Below are 26,439 nucleotides of genomic sequence, written 5' to 3'. Positions count from 1 at the left end.
TGGGGAGCAGAATAACTCTTTCACACTCCTCAAGTGTCCCCCTTTTGCTTTGGCTGACGATTCAAAGTAGAGATGGCTGCATTAAAGAGACAAAAGGGTATTTCATCCTAAAAAAAAAGGGGATGGCATGAAAGGTTTAAAAACCTTTTTTACACAATAGGGCCATTTTCTCAATAGGGTAAAGGCAGTGTTGTATAGTAACAAAGTAAAAACACTTCACTACTGTACTTAAGTATATTTTGTAGTACTTTATACTTTTCTCAAGTATAATTTTTTTTAAACTTTTACTTTTACTTCACTATATTTCTGAACTTAATTGCATACTTTTACTCCAATACATTTTCAATGTTTGGTTTAGTTACTCGTTACAAAGAGAGAGAGAGACTCACGCACGCAAGTGTTTTGACCCCACCTACTAATTGACTGGGACAAAGTTGGGACGTGCCTGGGCTTGTTCATCACCACCAACAGGATAAGATGCTGGTTCAGTGGTAAAGTAGGTTAAATTAACCTTGTGGTATAGGTAAAGCATCTAATAGCAGAGAGTCCTAATTTTCTTAACTAAATGATAACCCGCAGGTGTATCTATTAGCAGGTTTACCACTTCCTGTAGGTTAACTAGACCTGGTTTATCACTTAACCATGTTCTTAGTATACACCCCCTGGTCTAAATTTTGCATGCACTTGATTGTGTACAATTTTAAAGTGCATAGCACTGACTTTACTTGAAGAATGAAAACTGAAAGCTTAGAAAAAGGTTGTATTTTCTGTCTAAATTTCTCCTGCACTTGGCTGTTTATATTATTTCAAGTGAATTTGATGTTCAAAGTTTACCAAAATCTAAAAATGTAATTCAAACTGCATTTGCTTTGTTTTACTTTTTACTTATGCTTTTTATTACATTACTTGAGTACATCTATTTTTACAGTAATTTTCATACTTAAGTACAAGACATTTCAGATACTTTAAGACTTTAACTCAAGTAACATTTCAGTCAGTGACTTGGACTTTTACCAAAGTCATATTTTGGAGAGGTACCTATACTTTTACATGACTCCGAGATTTCAGTACTTTATACAACACTGGGTAAAGGAGAGGGTAGAAAGGACTGGGGCTTTCTACATAGTCCACATAGTGAGGACTATGCCTTGCCTTCCATAGGGCTTGTGAATGGACGTCACGGCGCATTGCATGCTGGGTAGTGGCAGCCATACTTTCTGACACGACAACAACAATGGGCTGTGTGAATAGCAAATGTCAGATTCTTTATCGCAATTTTGATTTCTCATTGTGTTTTGTCAGAGTCTTATTAAGACCACCATCTTTAAGGTGAGTAGTTACAAACATTAAGGATGTATTGACTGTAAATTATGACTACAATCTTCTGATGTCATTGTTATTATTCATTGTATTATTCATGACTAATTATTAATGTTATACTTTTTGCCTTAGGTTTTGAACCCTGCGCCTCATTGAATCTCCCTTCAAACCCTGGGTCATAATCTAATCCTCTGGCCAAGTGCACTGTGCAAATGTCTTGCTGGCATTGCAGAGTCATGTACACATGTTGAGGCTCTCCTGTTTAAAATTCAAGTTACTGTCTGGATACGAGGACCAAAACAGTGACTCTTTATGTGTTGGTGTTTTGCTCAGCAATGCTGTTATAGTGGCTTGTATTTATACACTTGTGGCCTTTTGTATTGACGTTGCAGCTGCTTAGATTTTTATTTTTATTTTTTCAAAGTCGATTTTAGTGCCACTCTTCACCCTTTCACTTTATGCTTCTGAGTATCTGATATAATGATGCTGTTGTAGCTGTTTGAATTCATGCGTCTGTGAGCCTTTCATGTTACCTCGTAGATTTGATGTCCATGTCTACAGCCCCAGTTAACTTGCTCTGATTCCACTACATTGGAGTTATTACGCCAATATATCTTGAGTCATTTCAGCATTCAAGTCTTCAAACTTTACTCATGTTTACATTTCTTACTACAGACATGTGACATGTTATTTTTATGTGTAGTTACCATTACTGTTATATTTCTTTGTACTAATTATTAAATGGTAAATGGACTGAGCATGTTTAGTGCTTTTCCAGTCATACTGACCACTCAAAGCGCTTCACACTATAGCCACATTCACCCAATCCCACTCGCACATTCATAGAACGATACGCAGATTGGGAGGCAACTTGGGGTTAAGTGCCTTGGCTTATTATAAGTACTGCTATACTGATACTTCCGTGAATCAGAATTTCCATCAATGCATTGCGTGTTGTTTTTGCCGGCTGATGTCACATTCCCAAGCCATATAGACTTCCATTCATCTTCAAGCCTTTCTAGACCCTAACCTTTACCAGTATATACCCAACCCTCACACTAACCATAACCTAACTGACACCATAGTACTAAATCTAACCCCTAGCCCAGAAAAAACAACAACTAAGGACCAAAAAAAGGTCCTCGCTTTACATCAACATCCTCCCTTTACTAGCAAAATGAGCAAAAAATCTTAGCGTTCAGTTGCAAGTACAAGAATAAACACACACACATCCTCGCTTACTGACTGAGGACATTGCGTTGACTTCCATTGACTTTCATTCATTTTCAACCCTTTCTATGACCTTAGTTTGACTCCAACCCTAAACCTAAAACTTACCAGTATACCTTACTTAAATCTAAGTCACACCTTAGTCCTAAACCCAATGCCTATAACCCAAAAAAGTGTGGACCAAAAAAATGTCCTTACTTCACATCAAAGTCCTCACTTTGGCGGTAAAATATCAAAAAAAAAAATGTATCATCAGCTGCAAGTACAAGTACACACACACACACACACACACACACACACACACACACACACACACACACACTTATGATTGTCTTCCTTTGGCACCGCTTCTTGTTTAGGCTTTAGGTGCCAAAGCAATTAGTTATGTTAATTGTGGGGTCCATCACCGGTGAATGCAGGTTGAACGGGGCCAGTCTGCAGCGAAGGATTGGCCAGAATCCATGTGGAGGTTTAGGAGGTGGGGCTCAGAGGGAGGGCCGTCTGTGACGTCACTTGAGCGCTCGACCCATGAGAACAGAGGAGGGAACAGCATGTGGGAAAACCTGGGAGGAGCTTCAGCTGAAAGGCACTGAGTGAGAGAGAGAGAGTAGGAAGCTCAGAGCTCGAGCGAGGCAGCGCGAGAGAGGAGACACACTAAGGGACTCCTTCAGAGAGAGAGAGAGAGAGAGAGAGGGCTTTAGGTGTAACAGATTGAGTAACAGGCGTAGACAGCGACAGAGAGCTTCACACGAGAAACATCAAAACCTCAAGGACAGGAGGGGAAGGAAGTAAGCGAGAGTGTTTGAATTTGTTTAGTGCGGTGTTTGGTGGTCCGCTCGGTTATCCATCTCCATCTGGGTGCCATCTGTGTCTCTGGCATTGGCCCTTCGCTGCGCTGGAGCTCACATATGTGGGAATGCAAACACATGCCTGACATATGAAGGCGTGGAGTCAAAAAGAAGAGGACAAAAAAAAAAAAAAAAAGCAGAGGACAAGAAAGCAAAACTCTGCCGCTGCAGTTGATTTTTCTCCACAAGAACTGAAGAGCGGACTCTACTAGAGTGGAGGTAGGAGGACCGAGAGGTTCCGGTTTACTCTTGTGTCGCTACAGGCTGTATCTGCAATGTTAATTTCTCAGTAGGAAAGTGAGTGTCTGGCAAACAGCTCACTTTGTGCGCAGGAGTGTGTGTGTGTGTGTGTGTGTGTGTGTGTGTGTGTGTGTGAGGAGTGTGTGTGTGTGTGTGTGTCTAGTCCTAATTCCCAAAGCTGGTCTGTACTGTACAGATGGTGCATCATCCTCTCCTCTTTATCTCTTCATCCTTGTCGACTCAGGTATGAGGGAGGCTTCCTCAACTTGTGCACTGCTCTTCATGCCATATGCTCAATAACAATAATTATCTATTTTTTTTCCTTTTTTTACACCCAGAAGAAACTCCTGAATGTAAATGATTAAGGATTCTACATTTGCTCATCATTTTAATTCAGCAAGATTTTCAAGAAAAATAAATCCAATCCTTCGAGAGAGAAAACGGTAGCATTTTCATGTCTTGCTCGAGAAAAAACTACAACTTTTCTTTTATATCCTAGATTTGTATATTCTATTTCTGTTGTGTAAAAATTCACAGAGAATTTTGACGATGTCTGATCGGCCTCTTCCTCAGCTGTCATTTAACCAGAAAGCAATCCATTTTTTTCCACATGGCAAGCGGAGCAGAAGAAACTAGGTGAAGAAGATCTGTGCATCTGTTGTGCAGTACCCCGGACATATGGGAAGAGGAGGGAAAACTGCTGTGCACGACTTTCATGCTGGGTCTAAACATGGCGCCGTGACATCGGTGGGATCTGAGAGCAAATGCTGGTGTTACACCAACTGTTTACTTTCTCAGTGTTGCCCAGGTACAGCTCCGTGCCAGAGAAAGCATCTTCCTGCATTCTGAGTGCAATCTGACAGGGATGTGGTGAAACAGAAACGGGCAGAGAACAGAAAGAGGGACCTGGCCAGTGTCACGTCAGGCTTGGCCAGGCCAGGCCATCAGGGAGATAGGAGCGACTAACTGTCGGCTGCACAGCCTCAGAGCAGAGACCCCTGTCTGGTCTTCTGGATTTCATCATATTCTTGACAACGGGCTCTGTGCTGTATCTCGGTGAGTCTGACAATGTGTCTGCACGCAGGCTATTCCAATTAATGTTATTCGGAGACCTTGTTTTTACCTGCCGTAATTGGTTGCAGGTTGCTGAAGTGGCTGTTGTGGACTTGCGTTGCTTTTGAAGTTTCTTATCCAACCCCATGATAAGCGCGTGTTTGAGTCAGGGAGCGAGTGTTCCATGTGTGAACCAGGTGTACCGCAGACATTGTGTCTGCTGAGACTACAAGGTTACTCGTCTTATTGCTTTCATCGCCCCTTTTTTTTTATCTCTTTGACCTCAATCCCAGCTGTGAGTTTCTCGGCTAAATGTGTTGGAATAAACAGAGAATAAGAACACCACGACCCCTGCCCAGTTGCTCTAAAGAATTCATCACAGATAGCTCCCCCCCCCCACACCCCAACCCCCCCAGTTTTATCACGTACTCGCACAGAACAGAGCAGCTGCTTGTGGAGTTTGCTGCAGGAAGTGCTCTATTAGTTCCATTGGCAAGGGCGGTGATATGTTGCCCCAGGGCTCAGTGAGAGATTGTGCATTTGTACGTTTATGCAAGCTTACATCTTGTCGTTGGCGTAGATTTCTCACCCAGCGGTGCTTTTAAAATGATTGTTTCATCATAGGAACGGTCTACTTGTTTGTGTGCATTGGTTAGTATGAATCGGTCATCGTCAAAATATCCATCCTCCTTCTGATATTGCAGCCTCTTTCTTTATACAAAGTGTCTGCGCAATGGGTTTATTGCAGGAGTTTTCTGACCCTTCACTTTTCCTGGAAACCCGCTTGAAGACCCAGTGCAAGACCTTTTCACTTACAGTAAAATTATGTCAATTCAATGATTAATTGGAGAGACACGTGTGACAGGGATCTTACGGTCTATGTACCAACAATATCCAGTATCCTAACTAGACAATCCAAAATTCTCTGTCCAAAGTAAACATTAGCATAGTAAGGTTTTTGTAGGTACAGTGCTAGTTTTTTTTTTTGCCATTAGGCACACTCTTTAAACGACTATAATGCAAATAACAACAACTAAAATGCAATTGAGTCTTAAGGCAATGTTATGCAGTATTGGAGCATGTATAAAATACAGAAATAGTGAGCGAGAGCATTAGGATGCAGTTTTTGGGAAAACGCAACCAATAATATGATATTCCATGGTCAGAGGAACTAAATGAGTGCTAAGTTGTGATGTGCGTGGTGGGAGAAGACGGGGTCGTGGTGTCTCTCTCCATGAGTTGCTTGCTGGAGTCATTAATATCTTCAACCTTCTTTTGACCCAAGTCATTAAAACACTGTGGACACAAAAAGTCACATTTCGTCGACTCTTCTTGCATCCTTTGACGTGGGCGAACATTAAAACACATGCAGTCTGCTGTGTTTCCATGCTTTTAGTATTTTGCTCCGACGGGTGTTGTTTTTGTGACTACATACAAAGAAATTGCAGACACCCCCCCCACACCATTATGCAGCAACAGCACCTAAACTCGTGCGCAACACAAACACACTCATCCTCCGCCGTTCTCCGCGTCTCATTCTTCGCATTGTTCTGAGCACAGCTGGCCTCTTTGTTTTACTTATCTGTCTCTCCGAGTGGCTGTTGAGCTTTGCTCTTCCATACAGCTGGGCTCTGAGTTTACCCACAGCTTTGTTGATGTACTCTGTGAACCAAAATGTGCTGTTCCTGCCTTCGCCTTAATTCATTGCATCATCACCAATGCTCGAGTGTGTTAATTCAGGATCGTTTCTTTGTTTTTTGGTCTGGTAGAGTTGCTTTGTCGGGGGGGGGGGGGGTTTGGGGTTGCCCGTGCGAATGAAAATTCTCTTGAGTCTGCAGCGTGGCACGTGGTGATAGCAACATCTGGTTGGAGCTGAGCCCAGTCAGTCAACTGGGCTCTTAAAGCCTGTCACACCTGGTGTAATACAGGGCAGCCCTATCGTTAGCTTTGTTTCCTCATGTCTGGGGCTTGCACTTTGTTTTATGGACTCCTGTAACAGACTTGATCGGAGTGTCTGTGCATTAGTACACCCTTAAAGGTTGCAGTTTGGATTTATTGTTTGGGTTTTATAAGACACTGGAAACGCTCGCTCCCAATCCTCCAGTAACACCGATGTATTTATGTATCAGCATCTTTAAGACCTCCATTTTTTTTATGAATATGAAATGTGCATTGGAAAAAAAAACACATTAATGAGGCAAACTTTGTCGTCAGGCCTACATGTCAGTATAATGTTTCTTACTTCATCACCAATATTGTAACGCATGAATCAGGAGCTAACCGGTCATGGACGGATAATCTACAGTCGTTGCAAAAGGAGTACATCCAAGAGGTTTGGCCACTGTTAACATTTGTGTTCTAGTGTGTATACATGTCCCAGGTAGGCTTTAAAAGGGCAATATATGTTACTTCAGTGGCAACTGCCTTCCAAAATGACTTGATGACAACCCCAACTTGTGTTAAATGGTGTCTATTTTCAGCGCTTTCTTTCTTTGCTCAACTCAATAGTTTCACATTTGACTTTTTAATGATGGAGCACGCATTTTGGATATTTCCAATCTGTCTAAAAGTTCTAACAGTAAAAAAAGTTCCTGAGTAGAACAATTAGACTTGTAATTTTGATGATTTATTTAAATATTGGTTTCCATGCCAGAAATGTGTTAACAATTTAAGTGAAATATTGAACTCAGGTCATGGTTCTTAAATTTTGGTACAAAGTTTTAAAGCTTTTAGTTCCAATGGGCTTTTAATAATTTGGACATTCAACTCTATTATGAAAATTCTTTATATGTTTAATAATAAAATTTAGATGGAAAAAGTGTTAAATACAAAAAAAATGAAGTAATTGCTTGAAAACAATCTGCTGATTATTAAATAAGTTGCCGTACTACGCCAGCGGTAGTAGTGCGGCAAGATTAAGTCTCAGTCTCATAGACATGTAAAATAAAAATCCCAAATTATAGATTTAGTAGGTTAGCACTTTTTAGATCCCTTCCCGTCATTCCTCGCATACATGACTTCACATCCACGTGGACGTTGCGCGTCCAACATCTGCCAAACCTCTCGATCCCTCCAGCATCTCATCGCCAAACCTCTTTTTTTATTGCTCATTCTCAGTTTTATGGACAGCGTCTGTCTGCCTTGCCGTCCCCTCTTTCGTTTTCTTTTTCAGTTTGCCACTAAGTACATTTCCATCTGCGGGTGCTTTTTTTTTTTTTTTTTTTTTACCCTATGTGGCATGCTGGATTACAGCAGTGTTTTTGTAATTATTTGACTGAGCAAAGAGGTTATGCAACGGCTTCTCCCACCATTACTCTTTCAGAGGGATGTGTGAGGAATTTATTGCATGGATATTTCTTTTTCAAATGTGTACATGACAGCCCCCAATATTTTTTAGCACTGTTTATTATCTTCCAGAGTTGTCCATTCCTCCCATTTCTGTCACAGTATACAGCTCTTTCTTGCTTTCCTCTTACTGTCAACCTTGCCACCTCCCCACTGCTCGCCTTCCTCGCAGAGTGTTGACATTGGGTTTTATCCAAATATGTAGTCTACAGGCCTGGAAGGTGGTAATGAGAGCCAAGAAAAACAGCCTGGCTCTGAGTCTGACAACTAGGCTTGTCTTCCTGATGAAACCAAATGAAAACAGTATTTTTTTTTTTCTCTCCTTGTTATTCCCTCCCATCCTCCATCTTTACCCCACAGTTCATATCCTCCCTTCACCAGCTCTGGCGCCTTTAAATTGATGACTAATTTCGCCGTTGCTGTCAGAGCTGGGTTTCAACTCTCCCGAGGTCTTAGAGGGTTTTGCTGTGACAGCACAGTAAAACCTTATATAGTTTAGGAAATTACACATAATTGTTTTCGAGTTTAAAAAAAATAAATTCAAAGTGATTTTAAAAATAGAAAATTTCTTGCCTCACTTTATAGAATACTTAAACTCCTGACAAAGACAACTTGATAGGTTCAGAAAAAAACTGAGCAAAGTCCGGTTGTCTCTGATTTAAGCCTGTTTGCTGTACCGCGACCCGGATGACTGAGAATTTGCACAGACATTTAAAATGTAGAAACTGAGTTTTTAACTCTTAAGCTTGACTGAACTCTTCATTGCTGAGAAGCCTTGAAATCCCACGGGAGAAGCAGCTTCAACTTAGTAAAGTAACCAAGGACACACTTTTTTTTTTTTTTAGGGATGTTTTAACATTGAGCCATTTAACCTGTTATTTATCTGCTAGGTTACAACAATTGACATTTGCGGGATCATGCATGCACTGTTGAATTGCTTTTAATGGATGTGATTGTGTCGCTGCATTTTCTGCTCTCTGTGTATGTGTGTGTGTGTGTGTGTGTGTGTGGGTGAAGGTCAGGAGGGAGCGCAGGATGGAGGAACAGATGTGTGCTGTATTGTGACTGTGTGCGCGGACGGACGGGGACCAGGTGCAGCCTTTGTCTCCCCAGCATTTAAGTCCACTCGCTCGCATTCAGCTGCCTCGTGCCACCCAACCCCCCCCTCCTCCTCCCCCCTCCAGACACACACTTTTCTGCGTTGATGGCAAGGCAGAGATGTGTATTTATGTGTGTATGGCTGGATGTCTGCTGGGGCTGCCTTGGCCTGAAGGAGGAGGCTCCAGCAGCCCCTTATGCCCCCCCCACCCCCCCTCCCTCACAGGTGACTGTTGGGGGTCCCAGCTGGCTAGCTCTTGGCCGATTAGATCCATATGGTACAGGAGGAGGAAAGAAAGCCTGGTTAATGTTCGAATCAATTGTTGCTGTCTGTGCTTATGGTTGATTATTTATTTTCTCCTTACGCGTTATGCTTTGTCCAAACGTTTTTAACAAGTGGAGGAATATTTAACATACATAATCATTCGGTTTCAACAGTTTTGTCCCCACAGTGTAGAGTAAATCACTGAGTATTCTAAGCATAAATAGATGGTGGATGTTGGACAATACGGAAGAGCCAACTCGGGTTTTCTTGGCAGATTTCAAGCTAACTATGGAGTTAAAAGTTAGGGTTTTAATTTCTTCAATTCTTGCTCTCCTATTTCAAGTCATAACTGGAGCGATAGATGCAGCTTTAATGTCAAGTCTTGCCATCAGCCAGTCAGAATTATCATAGTATTCCATTCACAATTGCTCAGATTTTACATAATACCATCCTACAGTGTATAATCCTGTAAATGAAATGTCTTGAAAAACTGCCAGAGTGACCTAGGATTTCTCAAGAATAGAGGTAATGCAGCTCTGCTCTTCGACCACTTGTTGCTGCATCTGGTCAGCAAACTGAGAAAAAAGCCCTTTCCAAAAAAAAGACAAATTTGGCTATTTTGGAAATTTCTCCTGGTTGTAAAAACACTGACAGGTAAAGTGTCGAAACTACAGGAGTGCTACCCATCAGTCTTATTCAAACTGCACTTAGCAACCTACATGGCATCTCTGTAAAGCAGCTGGCTGCAGGTTAGCAGGCTGCACAATGCCTGACCAATAAAGCAGCCGATATCAGCTTAGAGTTATAGTTGTTTTACACTATCAAGAGCAGAAGGGCAAAACTGTTTTAAAGAGAAGCAATCATATCATGGTAAATATTTTTATAAAATGTTCATGTTGAGACTATAATACAATGAAGTGATGGTATTTGCACTCAAGGATATCATATTATTAAAATCTAACACTGGCTTATGCCTCATCTAGTCATAGCCATTGGTTAAACTATTAAATTTAGCTGGAGCAGTTCAATTTCTACAGCGGAGAAAACTCACTCCAAGTCAGTAAATAATGTCAAAATACCAGAGAACCAAAAAGGGTTAAAATGATTCCAGTGATTGACAAAGACTCCTGGATAGGTGTCGAAACGTTTTCACAAAGAACAGAACAAAAGTCTGGTTGCCTCCGATCTAAGCCTGTTTGCTGTTGCGATGAGCCAGATAACTGAGAATTTTCTCAGGCATCGGAGTGATTGTTTCACTGTCAGAGATTATATTATTATTATTATTATTATTATTATTCATAAAAGAAAACTGTAATTCGGTCCAGTTGACAAAATGCAATCTTCTATGTCCAGACAAGACTCACAAAGAAAACTAAATAAAGATATGTTTATGATTTTTTTTTTTACACTGAGATGAAAACATCAAACAATATGAAATTCCAGTTAACATTTCGTAAGATCCATCCTTATGGCTTTCCCTCCACGGTTGCCCTGCATTTTCTCCATCTATCTTCCCAACAGTACCTTCTTTTCCCAGCTAAAAAAAAAAACAGCTCCACAGCATGACGCTGCTACACCATGTTTCCCTTTGGGGATGTTGTCAATTCTATTTTTGATATGCACTACAACCTGAGTTGTTATGTGTACAGAAACCAGCAAAGTTTTGGTACTTCTGCCACTTAGTTCAGTTGTACTATAAGTTGTCTTATTAGTTAGTGCTGCATCCTTGGGTGTAAAGCCTACAGACCTACTGCTACTTTTGGCCAAATGCAGGTCCCTCAATGTCTAAAATTAGGTTTAGACTACTAAACCTTCACTTTTAAACCAAATTTATTCAATAATTAAAGGTGAACTGAACGATATTGCTAGATCCAAAAAACTAAAAGCTCACTGGTCACAAACCTACAATGCGCAAAGAGTTTTCGGCTCTCTTTTATCATCCATCAAACATGCTCTAAAGCTTTCCTAGCGATCACCGTAGCTGTCTAGAAAGGTCCCTGACCTTCCAGGAATGCTCCTGATACGAAACACGTTTAACTGATTTTACAGTAATGTTACAACTACTTAAACATTTAACTCCGTTATGACTGCAGCATGCTTGTATTTGTGGGTGTTAAGCTGAAGCCACCGAAGCCATAAAGTATCCTTTCATTCCACATCTTCGGATTTATTTATTTTTTATTCTCAGTGATAAATTAGCCAGGCATGTGTTGCATCTTCTCTCACCTCATCTATATGACAGGACAGAGATAGCAGAGCGCACAGCAGGCCGGCGTCTCACAGCTGCCAGCTTTTTAGAGTTTAGAAGTTTAAACCCAGAGCAAGATACACACTAACACTGAACACATGTATTTATAAATCATATCAAGCAGGATTTACACTTACCACACAATAAGTTATGCACCCTCTTGTGACATGAGATAAGTTAGGGTTTTTGGAGCACTTTACTAATTTTCTTTTCCCGATTTCAGCACATTATTGGTTTCGTATTGGGGTTCGGCATAGATGATCGCTCTGCCTTTCTCAGTTTTAGCCACATTTTGAGTCATCACCCGCAGAAGCAGAGGCAATTAACGCCGGCTGAATGTTTTAATGCAGACGAGCGTCACCTGAAGCAGAACAAACAAGGAACACCTGGCTAGCAACAGCCATCACCATAGAAGTATTTTTTTGCCTTTCCATCCCTCCAGTAACAGCTGGTATAGAAAATAAATACACAAGGAGTAGCCTACAGGGTCTAAGACGACATAAGAGAGAAGAGCAGCAAGGAGCGCTAGGAAAATGTGATTGTCTTTTATTTATTTTTTTAGGGGGGGTTTGGGTCGTGATTGCTTCAAAGCTTAGTGCCGGTTTTATGTGCTGTGAAATCACCTCAAAATATGGCCCCATTTGTTTTTCAAAGTGCATTTTATGATGCTTATGTCCATGTGTGTTTAGGAGCTTTGTGTACCTTTCCTTTGTTCCATTAGAACAAGGATGACAGGTGGCATTTAGACCAAACACCCCACATCCTCGTTTGAGCCAATATTCACCTGAGTTAACATTAGGCCACTTTATGCACTCGGCCGCTTGTGTGCTTTGTGGCCGCGGCGACAGCTGCCTCCCCTCTGAAAGTCCTGCTTCCGTACACGACAGACCTCAGGTGCATACGATCCAGATGAAGTCATCCAGCTATGTGCGCCGTCTAATTGACAAGCAGAGGCAATTCTCTGCGGGCTGTCAGCAATACATGAACACACACCTGATGTCTCCTGTTTAGGCCATTACCTCTGGCACAGCTCACGACAGACTCTGCCATGTCTTTAAGATCGGGCGAGCACAGCTGCAACCTCGTTTCCCGGCTCCATTGCAAAATAGGTCATGAAATAAGTCGTCTTCATTGTATGCGTTTATTTTCTTTGGCGTTAGGTATGCATGTCAATCACATACACTTAGACTTTTTATAAGCATATTTAATTTCAATATAATTGTTTTTCTGTAAACATTTTAGTTTCAGCAAACAACTTTTGAACACATCTGAGTCCAAACTAAGAGCCAGAATGCCAGCTCTTGGGTATGTGTGTGTTGCATAAAATTGTTTACACGGTAACAATGTTGACACTAAGGCCATATGCCCCGTTGATTCTGTTATTGAGATGTCAGTCTAATTTCCTGGCCATACGGACGGAGTGTGCAGGGCTTTGGAAGCGGTGCGTGTGTGCGTGCGTGCACGCGTGTGCGCTTTCTTGCCGCAGGCTGCTTCCTGCGGTGCGCTGGCAGACCGCGAGTGTGGCGGGGTACGGCGATCCAAATGTCTGCGTCGATCCCTCCATCCTGCCCCCTGTGTCGGTGAACAGGTGGAGCGATGGCAGGCAGGCCAGAGGGCTGAGCTGAGAGAACGGGAATGATGGAGGGGGGGGGGGGAGAGGTTGAAGAGGACTGGAAAACAAAGGATGAACAGTCAAAGCTGTATAATGAGTTGCAGACTTGACAGATGAGCTGCGTAGGGCAGAGTCAGACAGTTTGCGCATAGGACACAAAAGGCAAACAGGGCTAAGAGTGATGTTGGTGGCATAGCGAGGTTGTATGCTCATGTTCAGAGTTGTTTTCATTTTTGAAATATTGATCCTTTTTTTTTTTTTTTTTTATTAGTCGTGTTTTATGTTTTTATACCAAAAGATTAACTTTATTGATTCATTTGGGCTTTAAGAGTTAGCCATTCATAGCTAAGACCCTTCCCACTTAAAACCCTTCATGCACTAGGAAGCTATGGCTCAAGGCTATCAAGAGTTCATAGCTGTGAAATAGATATAAAGAGCGCTATTGAAGTTGAAGCCCTAAAAGCATGAAACCACTTTTTAAAAGCTGCTCTCTCCTGCCCTGTGACCCATGAGACCCTGCTTGTCTATTAATCGTCAATTCTTAAAGCAGTTGGAAAAGTCTGATCCACTCTAAAGGGAGACAGGACCTCGGCTTCATGGATCTCCTGGAGACAAAGACGGCTTCTGATCCCATAACACCCCCCCCCCCCCCCAAAAAAAAACCTCAGCCATGCCCCCCGTTACACTCTCTCCAAAGCCCTTATCTGGTGGTCTCATTCACAGTCAATAGCATATTGAGAAGTTGCGTTTAACATTCAAAAGCTTTGCCGATCTTGTTAGTAAAGCGTGAAATGGCTCCGTCCCTTTCTGTCCATGTCTCTGGGTTCTTTCTTTAACCCCCCCACACGCACACTCTTTGGTGGGGATCTCAATGAGGGGGCATTCTACTCCCACACAATAGACTTCTTCAGCATTTCTTCTGCTATTGATCTGAATGGGTGAGAGTGAGGGGCTAAACTTTAGACATCTGGTTCTTTGATGGGGGCAGGGTGGTTGGTGCAGTGGCAGTATGTGTTGTATGATGTGAAGTGGGTTTAGTTGTGTCTGTGTGTGTGTGTGTGTGGGGGGGGGGGGGGGGGTGTGGGTGGGTGGCGGGGGTTCTTCCAAAGATAAAGACTTCAATATCTTGCATTATTCACAACAGTGAGTGAGCTAACTAGCCTTCCTGTTTTCTTGTTTGTATTCATACATATTGCCTTTCTGAGCCTTTTGAGACAGTTTTAACTGAAGTTCCACATTATTGTTTGCTGATTTGTGTTTTTTTTCCTTTTCTCATACACACATGTTTTTACAACACATATTTCTTTCAAATGGCAGTAACAAAAATGTTTTATTTTTATTTCGTTTTAATTAGGATCTGACCCACAACTGACCTTTTCCTATCTTTTTCCGCAGACAGTAGAGAGAAGAAGAGCCCTGCCATGCCCGGGTCGCCTGTGGATGCTAAGACTCATTCCAGATCAGCCCCCAGCAGCAGTGCCAGCTCCACAATGCCACCCCTGCCTTCTGTCAACCCCAGTGGCCCTCGTCCGGCCTCATTTTCCACCACAGCGTGTAAGAAAACATCTGAAATATCTAGTTTGATCAGTTCTCAACTTGGTTTGTCATTTCCCACTTCACACTTCATTTATATTCTTAAGGTAAAACTACCGGCACAGACTTAAAATGAAGCTTTAGTCACAGAAATCAGTTGAGAGCATCTGGAGCCATTCATTGGAGCTTATTTTCACCTCACCTCTCCTCCCCAGTGACCAACGGGAATCATCATTCCCCACCAACGCTGAACGCGGTGCCCTCTCCACCACAGCGTTACAGCAACGGACCGTCCTCCTCCTCATCTTCGTCACTAGCCAATCAACAGCTACCTGCCACCTGTGGGGCTCGCCAGCTGAGCAAGCTGAAACGCTTCCTGACCACGCTGCAGCAATTTGGCAACGACATTTCTCCCGAGATAGGAGACAGCGTCAGAAGCCTAGTTCTGGCCCTTGTGGTAAATCCTTTGATGCTGTAGAGGAGGAGGAGGAGGGGGAGGAAAGGCAGCATTTCATAGAAATTCATCTGTTCACTGCTTTCATGATATTCCCTTCGCCTTTCTCCCTAGAACTCAACTGTTACCATTGAGGAGTTTCATTCGCGGCTTCAGGAGGCCACCAACTTCCCCTTGCGGCCCTTTGTTATTCCTTTTCTCAAGGTAAATATACCGTCCCCCCCTACTGACTTTCTTTTGGATTGCTTCCAGGTTTTGGTTGCAGGCAGCAGCCTTGTTGTCTTTTCCAGCTAAGCAACGTACAGCCGACCTATTTTACCCCACATACTTTCAAATTAACAATCACCGACAATGTTTAAATGTGGTCTGAATAATACACGAGAAAAAAAGATACCCGGCAACAATCAATAACGGCCTTTTTGCGTACTCTTGTTGACTGAAAACATTTTCTTATTAATGGCTTGAACCACCAATCAGGGCTTCCACTTTGACTTGACAAGTAGCAGATGAGTTCTTGTTAAACAGCCTCTTGAGGCTCTTTGTGCCTAGCGCGTTTGCAACAGTATACCTTTTAAGAGCTCCCCTCAGCGAAGCAGCCCATAAATCTTCGGTCAGTTGTACCGCTGCTCTTTAAACACTCAAAATCCCTTTTTCCAAACGTATTTCTTACTTACCTTTGGGGCCCCTTTCATCTGTCGTCCTGAGAGGTGAATTCCCTGTTCAACGTCATATAATAATTTATTACAAGGGAGATGACCCCTCCTCCCCACCAGCTTAATTCCAATTCCTTGAAAGTTAAGAAAAAGATAGGACTGATGGGCCAATTTCTGTAAGCAAGTGAAAAAGAAAGAGGTAGCTCAGGAGGAGAGAGGGAAAAGTGGGACTTCGGAAGTGTGAAACATGCCCATAAAGTGTTCCCGTCTCTTTTTAAATGAACAGTCGGCTTTTAAGGCGCCGCCAAACTAGCATCTGCCTCACTGAACCACAAAGAGCCCCTACATGCAGCACATGTGTCTGCTGGCTGGGGGCCCCAAGGAAAGAAGGGATGTAGACGAGCCCCTAAGAGACGAGCGCAGGGGTGCTACGGAGCTTCTTTCAGGTTAGAGGTGCAGGCGATCATGCGAACTGGCTTCCAAAGTCTAGGAAGAAAACGTTATGTTCAAAGAGAAGTGGGGTGCAGTTTTACAAAATCTTTAAATACCATTTGGGAGTGCTCTGCGATGGGATGAGGTCAGTCATAAAACGAGAAGGCAATGGTTATTTATTTGGTTGCTCAAGAAGAGGGAGCAGTGGGGGTGAGGAAGTGGTGTAATTGCAAACACACTGGAGTCTGTTCCCAATTAGAGGAACGCAGGGAACAAAAGCAAGATGGAAAGATTCAACAGAGACGCGGATAAATATGTATAAACGGACAGTGCAAGGGAGGACAAAGAACTGGAGCTTTTGTGTCATTTTGCTTTGAACAGATTTGAAGCTGCGGGACCATCATATATACCTTTTTTACTGTAACCAACACACGCATAGTGTGCTTAGCCCCCCTGCTGTGTGGGAGGTTAGCAATCGTCATCAGTGGTAGCGCTGGCATTTTTTACTTGAATTAGGAACTCCTCAGCCACCATTGAGGCAGCCACAAAACAACACCCAAAAGCCAGCCTTATAGCCAAACCTCAAGAAGTTGAGCTCCCTGTTTTTTGCTTTTGTCCGATGCCAGATCTTTGCCGGAATGTCTTGGCCAAATGAATGTTATCTTGTTCTGTAAACTGACCCGTTGTACTGTTTCCAGTTATTTTGCTGTTTTTTATTCAACTTATAAATTAGTACTATTGGCAGTTCTCCTGCAGGGCCGCTATCAAAACAAACCCTATTTGGTGTTGTTTTGCTGGCTTTTGTTTTTGGAGACGCCAAATTTCCATTAAAGTTGGCCTTGCATTTGAGCAGACGTGGTTGCCATGATTTGGACCTTTTACTGTGTTACTGTCGATGCCAGTGGAGTAATTTGGAACAATGTCGTTGCTTATTGTATAGGCAAACCTTCCCCTTCTGCAGAGGGAGCTGCTCCACTGTGCACGAGCAGCCAAGCAGACCCCGGCTCAGTACTTGTCCCAGCATGAGCACCTCCTGCTGAGCACCACGATGACTTCCTCTCCAGACTCCTCTGAGCTGCTGATGGAACCGCCGGAGGCAGGGACCAAACGACACAGCCCCAGCAGGTTAGATAACGAGGGCATGCATTCTTCTAATAGGAAGCAACACCTCACCTACAGTAGTGTTTAATTGAGAACCACTCGATTGTGTTTTTATAGAGTTAAGGAGAATGGCTTCCATGAACGGCCACCGGTAGCGATGGAGCCTGCCGCTAAACGGATCTGCACCATCAGCCCCGCTCCACGACACAGCCCTGCCCATCCGCTGCCACTCACCGCTCAGCTCCACCCGACTCCCCCGCCCTTGCAGCACTACGCCCTGGATGACATAGCAGCTCCACACCTCTTGCACCGAGAGCACAGCCAACGTGTGCTGGAGATCCGTGAACTCAAGGACAGGCCCAGACTCCCTGGTAGGTGATGGACATATTACTTTTAACCTGTCGGTTTCAGGATGTGCGTTGTCGCTGTGTCTTTAAAACGTTTCTCCTTGAGGGCATTAAAGGTGCAGTGTGTGAGAATAAGTGACATCTTGTTGTCAAGGTAGAAAAAGCAGTCACCCCAAATGCTGCAGAGGAGCACTTAAACATTTTATACCACCTAAGTATATACCAAACCTTCCCTGCAGCACAGTCATGACTGAAACCTTAAAAACTGTATGTTATGTTATGTCATAAAAACAAAACAACTGTTATTCATTTGCATTGCTTGATTGAAGTATCCACTTTTATTTTTGCGTTTTCATTTTCACTAAAAAGTTTAAACTTTTGTTTCAAGTTTGTTGCTGAAAATTCCTTCAGTCAGTCTTGTCACCAAGCTTGATCTCGATGTCTAATATGGCTATATGGCCGTATTAGACAGGCATACAAACTTCCAGATAATTGCATTAGAAAACTGTTTATTTGCACTCCTGCAGTTTATATCTGATTAAGTTCTTCCCACAAACTGTATTATACATCCTGATTTAGTAATTCAATTGCTACAGTCTTTAATTTTACAAGTTGCAGGGCGACACATTAGCTTGTTTTGCTAACAGCGGTTGGACATGTCCACGACTACATTATTTCTGATGTCATTTCCCACATCCAAGTTCACACTTGAAGTAATTGGAGTAAGTAAACATTTTGTTTCAGATTTACTGATTAAATAATCAGGAGGCAGACAAAGTGCCACAGTTTGAGAACCATGGCTGCAAGAGACATTAAAGTCTTGCTTCACACAACTTTTTAGAATATGTTTATATTTGGCATTATAAATATGTGTCTTTCTTAAAGAAAAAAAAAAAAAGACAACCATCATAAACCCGAACAAGCCCAAAAGTTGCTTCGACTGACTGTTGATAGTTATTTGGAAATGAGGACATAAACAGCCAAGAAGTCACCGAAGATACAAGAACACTGGAAAGTTCTTTCTGACAAATGCAAGAGCCTTTTTGTCACATTTAAACCATACATTACATGCCTTTTTTTAAATTTTGGAATAGTGAGCATTTGCCCTAGCTCAGTGACATCTTGAATAAATGGATACTCCTGCTAGAAATACATTTATTTTGCCAGTGTCATAGTTTTAATTGGTTTATCAAAAGTAGGAAATATAAATAAATTGCCTACTTTGTCATTTCAAAATTCAAACAGTTCACTTGAATCTGTTACCAAACTTTACATATTTATCTTTTCTATTAAATCACTTTTCTATAATCAGGAAAATGGGGGGGAAACCTGCGCTCCTGCAAGTAGCTGAGCATGCATCCTGAAAACTCATGACTAAAACAGACACGCATACATATCATATTCTAATCTGCACGCAATAATGGGTGGTCTGTGTGTTTGTTTAAAATCTTGGTATATCTCTAGAGTCCAGATATGTGTATAAACAGAGCCATACTGTCCAGGCAGGGGGAGTTTGGTTCTACTCTGGTGTATATCTACTCCTCCATTTGGGGCTTGTCAGCACTTAGTGGAAACGGCAGTAGCACACACATACACACACACACACACACACAGGCACATGCAAGCGCACATACACACCTAGACGTGTTCGGGGTAGAGGTGCTGTGTTTACGAGGCCTTTAGTCTGTCCGACAGCCTCCCACCCGCCTGCCGCCACTTAACTCACAAGCACACACACACACAAGGATAAACACATCAGTCCCCCCCCCCCCCCCCCCCCTCCCCCCGAGTTGCAGCTTTGAACTGATGAGCGCTGATGAGATCCAGAAGTTGGGGAAGAGTTTTGGGAAGGCAAAAGTGTGTGTGTGTATGTGTGTGTGTGTTTGCGCCCATCGTTCTTCTTGTGGCCCTTTTTTATTTTTTTTAACTCAGATTTGAAGAGATGGTGGTATCCGTCTCTGTATGTCGTGCATGTGTGTGTTTTTAATGCAGTTCCTGTGTTTGTCGACATGGGTTCAAGATGTTGTTCTGGCTTCTGCATGAGCTCAACCCCATGTGTGCAAACTGTTATTTCTTTTCAGTGTATAATTAGATATTGCCTAAGTCGGGCAACGATGGGAATCGCATAGCTGCGAGTGTATGCGGGGCGCAGGGATCCACGGCGAGTGTCAGAGCGGCTGGTTGTGTTTAGGAGTGGAGCCACTCCACTCAGCCTGAGTGTCTCCCTGCTGGAATGCTGTGAGCTGCAGGAGGGGAGGTGCTGTGGGAGCGCTGTGTGTGTCTGTTTGTGTGTGCGGTTGACAGCTGACTTCCAGATGTGTGCAGGCTCTGCGTGCTAAGGGTCTGTTTTGCATCATAGGTTTTCCCTTTCACTCCACCTCGGTTGCTCACTGTCCCATGCCTTCTTTCTTGTCTTATTCCTCAAAGCAGTTGCGTCATTGCTGGTAGTCGACTTGATTTCATATGAGATAGCCTTTTGATTTTCCACCTATTTTGGTTTCTGAGTACAGTTCGTACCGGGCAGATTATGTGCTCTGAAATTTGTTCATGATGCACGGATGATCTAAAAGTTTCCATTTTTTTGTGATCTGTCATATCTTTGTCTCACTCGTTGTCACTCGTGGCTAATCCTTCATTGAAAGCAATGTTAATGACATCAGACTGCTATCTGTCTTGTTTGCATTCTAATCAGGCACTAACGGGGGCTACCGTGAGGAGCCGGTGGACCACAGACTGACAGACAGAGAGTGGGCTGATGAATGGAGGCATCTGGATCATGTAAGTCTGCAGGCAGGCACCACTGCTGCTAATGGTTTGTGATATAGAAGGAATGTAATTTGTTTTACTAAGGTCATGAGAAGAAATGTTTCAGTTTTCGCAGCTTTGACAGTAAAGATAAATTAGTGTGACACTTCCTGATGGACGTAAACGCTACATTAGCTGTAAATACATTTTTCAGCACGGGCGGATGAGTATTTCTTTTGGCCTGTTAAGGTGTTAGTTGTAAATTTAAATCTGTATTGTTGAAACCACTCTTTATCAAAAGCCAACGGTCCTTTAGTACTTCTTACACCTCAGCCCCCCCCCCCCCCCCCACCCCACCCAGATACCACCACACTGAAAGGTATTTTGAAGCAGCAGTATAACAGGAACAGTAGAGGAACAGAACATGATCAGTTGCTGAACTGTTCTTTCCGTGTTTACTTGGAAGTTGATATTTCCAAGTTTTAGACATTAACAGACAGGCCCTGTGAAGTTGGAGCACAAGGGGGAGAGCCAGAGGTTTTTTGTCAACCCTGGACTGAAGTTCTATCATTGCTGCCTTGCATATAAAGAGCTTAGCGATAGCCGTTGGGCGGGATTGCAGTTTTTGGACTGAACGTCTCCAATTTTTTTATCCACTTTGGGGTAAAAAAAATGGGCAAAACAAAGGTCAACATTTCTTAAACAATAGCTCTACATTAGTTATTTCTTTGTATTTATTTTAGAAATCAAAAATTCTGGGTACCAGCAAAAGCAATTGAAGCGCCCCTAGTGTGTGGTACCACAGTTTAATAAAACTTAAGCGCCTCATGTCTGTTTTTCTAGCTCATCAGTTTATAAATAATGTCTGTGGTCGTCTCTCTCTACACTGACAGAGTGGCAATACAGCTTTCGTCCATCATTTACAACAGACCGAAAAAAAAAAAACTTGTAAAATCAATTACATATAAAAAATTTAACTCTATTTTTATGACTGTATATCTCATAACCTATTGTAATGCAAATAAATTGTTTACCAGGATAATAAAATGCATATAGAATGATATAAATGATACATCTTTAGCATTGGCCAGTTTCTTCTTATCACATTGGTGAAATTATCAAAACTACATCCTGTTCTTATTGTTGGAGAGTCATGAAGTCAAAAAAATTTAAATTTCAAGGCTTTCAAATTATTTCGCAGATTGTTTCTGTTGGCATGCCGTAAAGGTCTGTTGGACAAAAATGCAGCAGTCTTAAATTTCCGTAAAGATATTGTCATTGGCCACAAGTGTTTGTTTTTTATGTCTCAACACCTAAATGTTTGGAAACGAGTGGCCTCCCATGTTATTGCATTATGTTACAAGTAGGCAATTACATTTTTAATTTAATTTATTTTTTTAGTGGGGGGTGGAAATGTCAACAATTCATACCAAAAAAGCAAACCTGAGCAAACTTCTGAATGCTCTTCACCTTTGCAGGTGCTGAACTGTATCGTGGACATGGTGGAAAAAACCCGGCGGTCGGTCAGCGTGCTCAGACGCTGCCAGGAGTCAGATCGAGAGGAACTGAACTACTGGAGACGACGTTCGAGCGAGCAGGAAGACCCTCGCAAAGTAGGATCGGGCTCTGCTCTGTTTTCCAAAACGCACAGCCCCCTCTCTGCAGAGACGGGTGAGTTCCTCTGCCTGCTGTATTTTCAGCTCATGAGTCATTTGTTGTCTTTTCGTGATTGTTGCCTACTGTTATTCGCGCCCTTTCTTCATTGCTTCTACGATGAAATAAATCTGTTTTGTGTGTCCCTGAAAACGACTGCCTTGCATACATAAAAAATGCTTTTTGTTTACTGCAGATTTTAGTTTGGGATTTTTTTTTTGTGTGTGTTATCTCAATATGTCCAGTTACATAAATCCACAAGAAGAAGAATACATATGAAAATGGTTTGATCCTTATTCAAGCAATGACACTTTAGATGACACTAAAACAAAAATCAGTTAAAATTGTTTCAAACCTTTTTCAAATTTTGTCAGAATATACTTTCCTATTTTTGACAGCCAAGACTGAAGATGGCATCAAACTACTAATTTCCGAAACACGTTCTTTACATCATCTAGTGGCCATAAATGGAGTTGCGCCCATGAATTCACTTATCAGTGTGACTCCTTCCACAGTTAGTCCCCCAGTCTGCTGTGTACTGGCAGTGTTCTGTCTCTGCGCCAGCCTTGCCTTCCCCCTGCTGCTCCATAGTCACAAACAGGTGCCAGGACTGGCCTCTGCCATATCGGCCACAGAAGGGCCGTCCTGCCGTCCTGCAGGCTCAGAGACCCAGAGCTGGCTGGCTCGCCAGCGCGCCATCTGGGCCCGCAGCCGGAAAGCCCGCCTGCTCGCCTGGGCTCGGGCCGCAGTACTGGGGTGTATGAAGGCTTGTTGGAAGAGAGGGGTTGGGGGGGGGGGAAAAGGAGAGAGAGAGAGAGGAAAGAAGTGGGAGGGAGGAACCAGAGAAATGAGGGGAAGAGGATATATCCGCCAGTCAGCAGAGCTGGAGAGACAGAAGTGTGCTGAGATGCAGGGAGAGAAATCTGAGGGAACAGTCTGAATATTGACACAGCTTGTTGGTCTGCTTTCCCCCTGGCCAAACGCATTCCTTTCTAAAGCTGTCAGATCCTACATCAGTCCAAGAATCTGACAACCGGCAATTATGTTGGCTCCGTCTCTTAAATATGCAGGCATGTTTGCATCAGTGACTAAATTAATGACTTGATGAAAAAGAAACCGTCAGTGAGGATCTGCTGGGATTTACTTTCCGCGTACCCCCCGTTTTATCGATCGCGCCGTCGGCCCGCACAGGTTGGCGTTCTTTGAAAAAAAAAAAAAAGGGAATGTGTTTTCAAATCCCGACAGGTGCTTATCCGCTCTGTTTCTACCTTTCCCGCAGACTCCCAGCGGGACTTTGGTCCGCGGCCCGGTTCAGCATACGTTACCGACGAGATCTGGAGGAAAGCTGGTAAAAAAAAAATTCACTCGCAAACATTTTTCAGGCCCCTTTTCAAACAAAGCGGACTGCTTTAAAATGATATTTTTACAGACCTTTTAGACTGAGCTCATAAAGGGACGTAAACTCTAAACACTTGTCTCCCTTCATGTCCAGAAGAGGCAGTGAACGAAGTTAAACGTCAGGCCATGGACGAGGTTCAGAAAGCGGTGGCGGAGGCTGAGCAGAAAGCTTTTGAGATGATCGCCACAGAGAGGGCGAAAATGGAGAAGACCCTGGCCGAGGCGAAGAGGAAGGCTCAAGAGGATGCCATCATGGTCATCAATGAGCAGGAAGATTCGAGTGAGGTGAGCAGACGTGGAAGGTTGGAAATGTAATAAAATGTTGAAAATATCCTGCTGGAGAGATTGTGCCCTCAGAACGGCAGGTTTAAATATTAAACACTAGGCTTGATATGGTTACCATAAAAGCTACTGTAAATATTAATAGCAATAAAATATCTACAGCACTTTTTTTTTTTTTAGGTTGAATCAACCAAAACTTGGTGGCCAATATACAGCTTGGATCAAAATTATTCGTGCCCCTGGCAGGTTTAGATATACAGTTAAGCATTTATTGGTATAACAGCAATAAACGCTTCTTATTGCTAAACCTTTTTTTTTTTTTTTTTTTTGCATGTCCCTGCTGCCATTTGATTTGTTGATCTGATTATTAATCTTTGCTGATGAGCTCCAAGTCCTTGAGGTTGAAATGCCTCCTTGCCATCTCCATAATCTTTAGCTCCCCCGGCATACTGTAATTGAGTCCGGACTCCGGCAGGGGAATTCCTAAACATTCCAGTCAAAACGTAGATGCTGGATAAATAAAAGGTTTCTTAAAATCTAAATATGCCAGGGTTTCAACTTTAAATCTGTTTGCGTATACTTGATGTGTAAATGGATAATTGCAGCTTTATAAATCTGTAAGGCAGTTTTACCTAACTAACCATGAGATGGGATGGTTAGATCCCCCTCCCCCCCCAAGCCAAGAAATTAATCAATTATGATTTTGCCACTTTTCTTTAAAATTCACCTCAGCTTTTTCTTCTGTTAGAAACTTAATCAGAGTCCAAAACTTCTTTAGAAACCAGATGGCAAATAAATTGATTGTTGAAGTTGTTTCTTTTACCCACAAATTGTTGAGGAAGCTGAGTGAGAAATAAAGTGGAACCTAAAATGGATTTACTCACCAGCATGTTTTAACGTACCTATTTTGCTTCTTTTTATATTTTTAGTGTTGCTGGAATTGTGGCCGTAAAGCCAGCGAGACGTGCAGCGGCTGCAACGCCGCTCGTTACTGCGGGTCCTTCTGCCAACACAAAGACTGGGAAAGGCATCATCTGATCTGCAGCCCGGGACTCCAAGCTCAGCCCAAACCGGTCTGTGCCATCACCGCGAACAGGGTAGTCGCTGCGACCACAGCGGCAGCAGCTGGGATGTCTCCTGTCGGTGTAGCTGGGCTCAAAGCTCCTGACAGCGTGCCTTCGGCCTCCAGTCCAGGTGGAGAGAAGGCCTCGGTTGCTTCTCGCTCCTCCACACCCTCCACCCCTGCCTCAGCCCCCGAGACTAACGGACATTAAGGATGCAGATGACTTCAGAGCTTAACACAATTGTCCTTCTTTGTTGTTGGGGAAGAGTTGAATCAGCAGCATGTGGAAACTATTTGTGGGTTAAGTTAGGATAACAAATTTTTTTTTCATCGTACGTTGGCAGATAAATAAAGACATATTATGGACGACCGTTGTGAGTGATGTGTCAACTGGGACTTTGGCTTTTGGCGAAGAACAAAGAGACTTGTTTAGTATACATCCATTGGATGAACAGATCTCCATAACAGATGGAAACGTCTTTCTGGTCCAAAACCCCAAATCCAAGATCTGTGCTGGGAAAAGAAAAAAAAACAACAGATGATTGATCACAAGAGAGAAAGTTTTTAAAGGAAGGCGTACAGCTCTCCCACCCTCTAAACAATGTCACTGTTATTTCTGTGTATAAAATTAAGATGGAGGAGGAAGTGTTGGTAAATGTAAACGGTGTGGTAGTACCAGCCCCGAAGCTTTTGTCTTTGTTGTTTAGGAACGAAAATCTGACAGCAGGCCACATGAGTGCGATCACTCCTCTCTATACAGAAATATTTGCTCATCAACTTGTTGGGTTTCTTTCATACGTGTGAATGAGTCAAATGTGGTGTCGTCGGTGAATATTGTAAAGCATACGATTGTTTTTGTCAAGGCAATATTAAAACGAAGTGTTCAGGTATTTCAAGCTGTTTCTTCATCACCAAAGTTTTCTGTTGCTAAAAGTAATTTCCACGGCCATTTAGGAACATAAAATCATCTTAGAGTTTAACCGGGAACTCTCCTCACTCCGTGTCATTCCTGATCATCAGAAAACATTCAGTCATGACGTCCATTCTCGTTAGTTTGACTTGGGTACATTTTCACAGGGGTAACGTGCTAGTCCAAAATCTTTCGCCCCTGCAACCGAAGATTAAAACCATCGTTTGCTGTTTTTAGTTTTAGATCTGAATTAACCACAGACAGAAAAGTGTCACTTATCCCTGTATCGCAGTGGCAACTCTCTCGCAGAAAACCTCAGGAGCCAAACTGCGTTTGTGTGCAAAAAATCATTCTTCTTTTCTCGCTTAAGTTTAGTGATGAACTTTGATTTATCCTACTCTGCTGTTACATCTGAGATATTCTTGTTTTTGTTTGTTGTAAGATGACTTTGTAAAGAAGATTATGAGATAAACCCTTTATTTTGAGCCACAGTGTCCCCCCTTCTTCATTCTATAAACATGTTCTCTTGTTATGATGCATAACTTTAAATGAAAAACTTATCTTGACATGAAGTATGGAATAAAGAAGTAGAGCTACTTCCAAATTGCT

At 42.6% G+C, this 26,439-nt stretch overlaps 1 protein-coding gene across 3 annotated transcripts; it reads left to right on the top strand.

Moving 5' to 3' along the window:
* Window positions 1-3,188: 3,188 nt before the first annotated feature.
* cbfa2t2 (CBFA2/RUNX1 partner transcriptional co-repressor 2) lies at window positions 3,189-26,439 on the top strand. 3 transcript variants are annotated; one of them, XM_012876632.3, is made up of 11 exons: window positions 3,189-3,617; window positions 14,655-14,813; window positions 15,008-15,249; window positions 15,361-15,450; window positions 17,272-17,456; window positions 17,550-17,803; window positions 20,472-20,557; window positions 22,003-22,195; window positions 23,457-23,525; window positions 23,670-23,860; window positions 24,787-25,131. In XM_012876632.3, exons 2-11 carry the CDS (start codon window positions 14,681-14,683, stop codon window positions 25,129-25,131), a joined length of 1,788 nt encoding a protein of 595 aa, XP_012732086.1. In that variant the 5' UTR covers window positions 3,189-3,617; window positions 14,655-14,680. The 3 variants fall into 3 exon arrangements, with proteins under 3 accessions (XP_012732086.1, XP_021179291.1, XP_036007324.1); XM_021323616.2 differs by lacking the exon at window positions 3,189-3,617 and adding an exon at window positions 4,575-4,694; XM_036151431.1 differs by lacking the exon at window positions 3,189-3,617 and having other exon boundaries at window positions 14,681-14,813; window positions 24,787-26,439.

Source organism: Fundulus heteroclitus, chromosome 20 (assembly GCF_011125445.2).
Source record: "Fundulus heteroclitus isolate FHET01 chromosome 20, MU-UCD_Fhet_4.1, whole genome shotgun sequence".
NCBI lineage: Eukaryota > Metazoa > Chordata > Actinopteri > Cyprinodontiformes > Fundulidae > Fundulus > Fundulus heteroclitus.
Note: the sequence above shows the minus strand (reverse complement) of the source record. Positions and strands in the feature narration are given on the sequence as shown.

Bases quoted from the DNA above. Each gene is read 5' to 3' on its own strand.
- cbfa2t2 (XM_036151431.1), top strand. From the start codon at position 14,681: ATGCCCGGGTCGCCTGTGGATGCTAAGACTCATTCCAGATCAGCCCCC. The intron at 14,814-15,007 runs GTAAGAAAACAT...TCTCCTCCCCAG, and splicing joins CTCATTTTCCACCACAGCGT to TGACCAACGGGAATCATCAT. The intron at 17,804-20,471 runs GTAGGTGATGGA...CATTCTAATCAG, and splicing joins GGACAGGCCCAGACTCCCTG to GCACTAACGGGGGCTACCGT.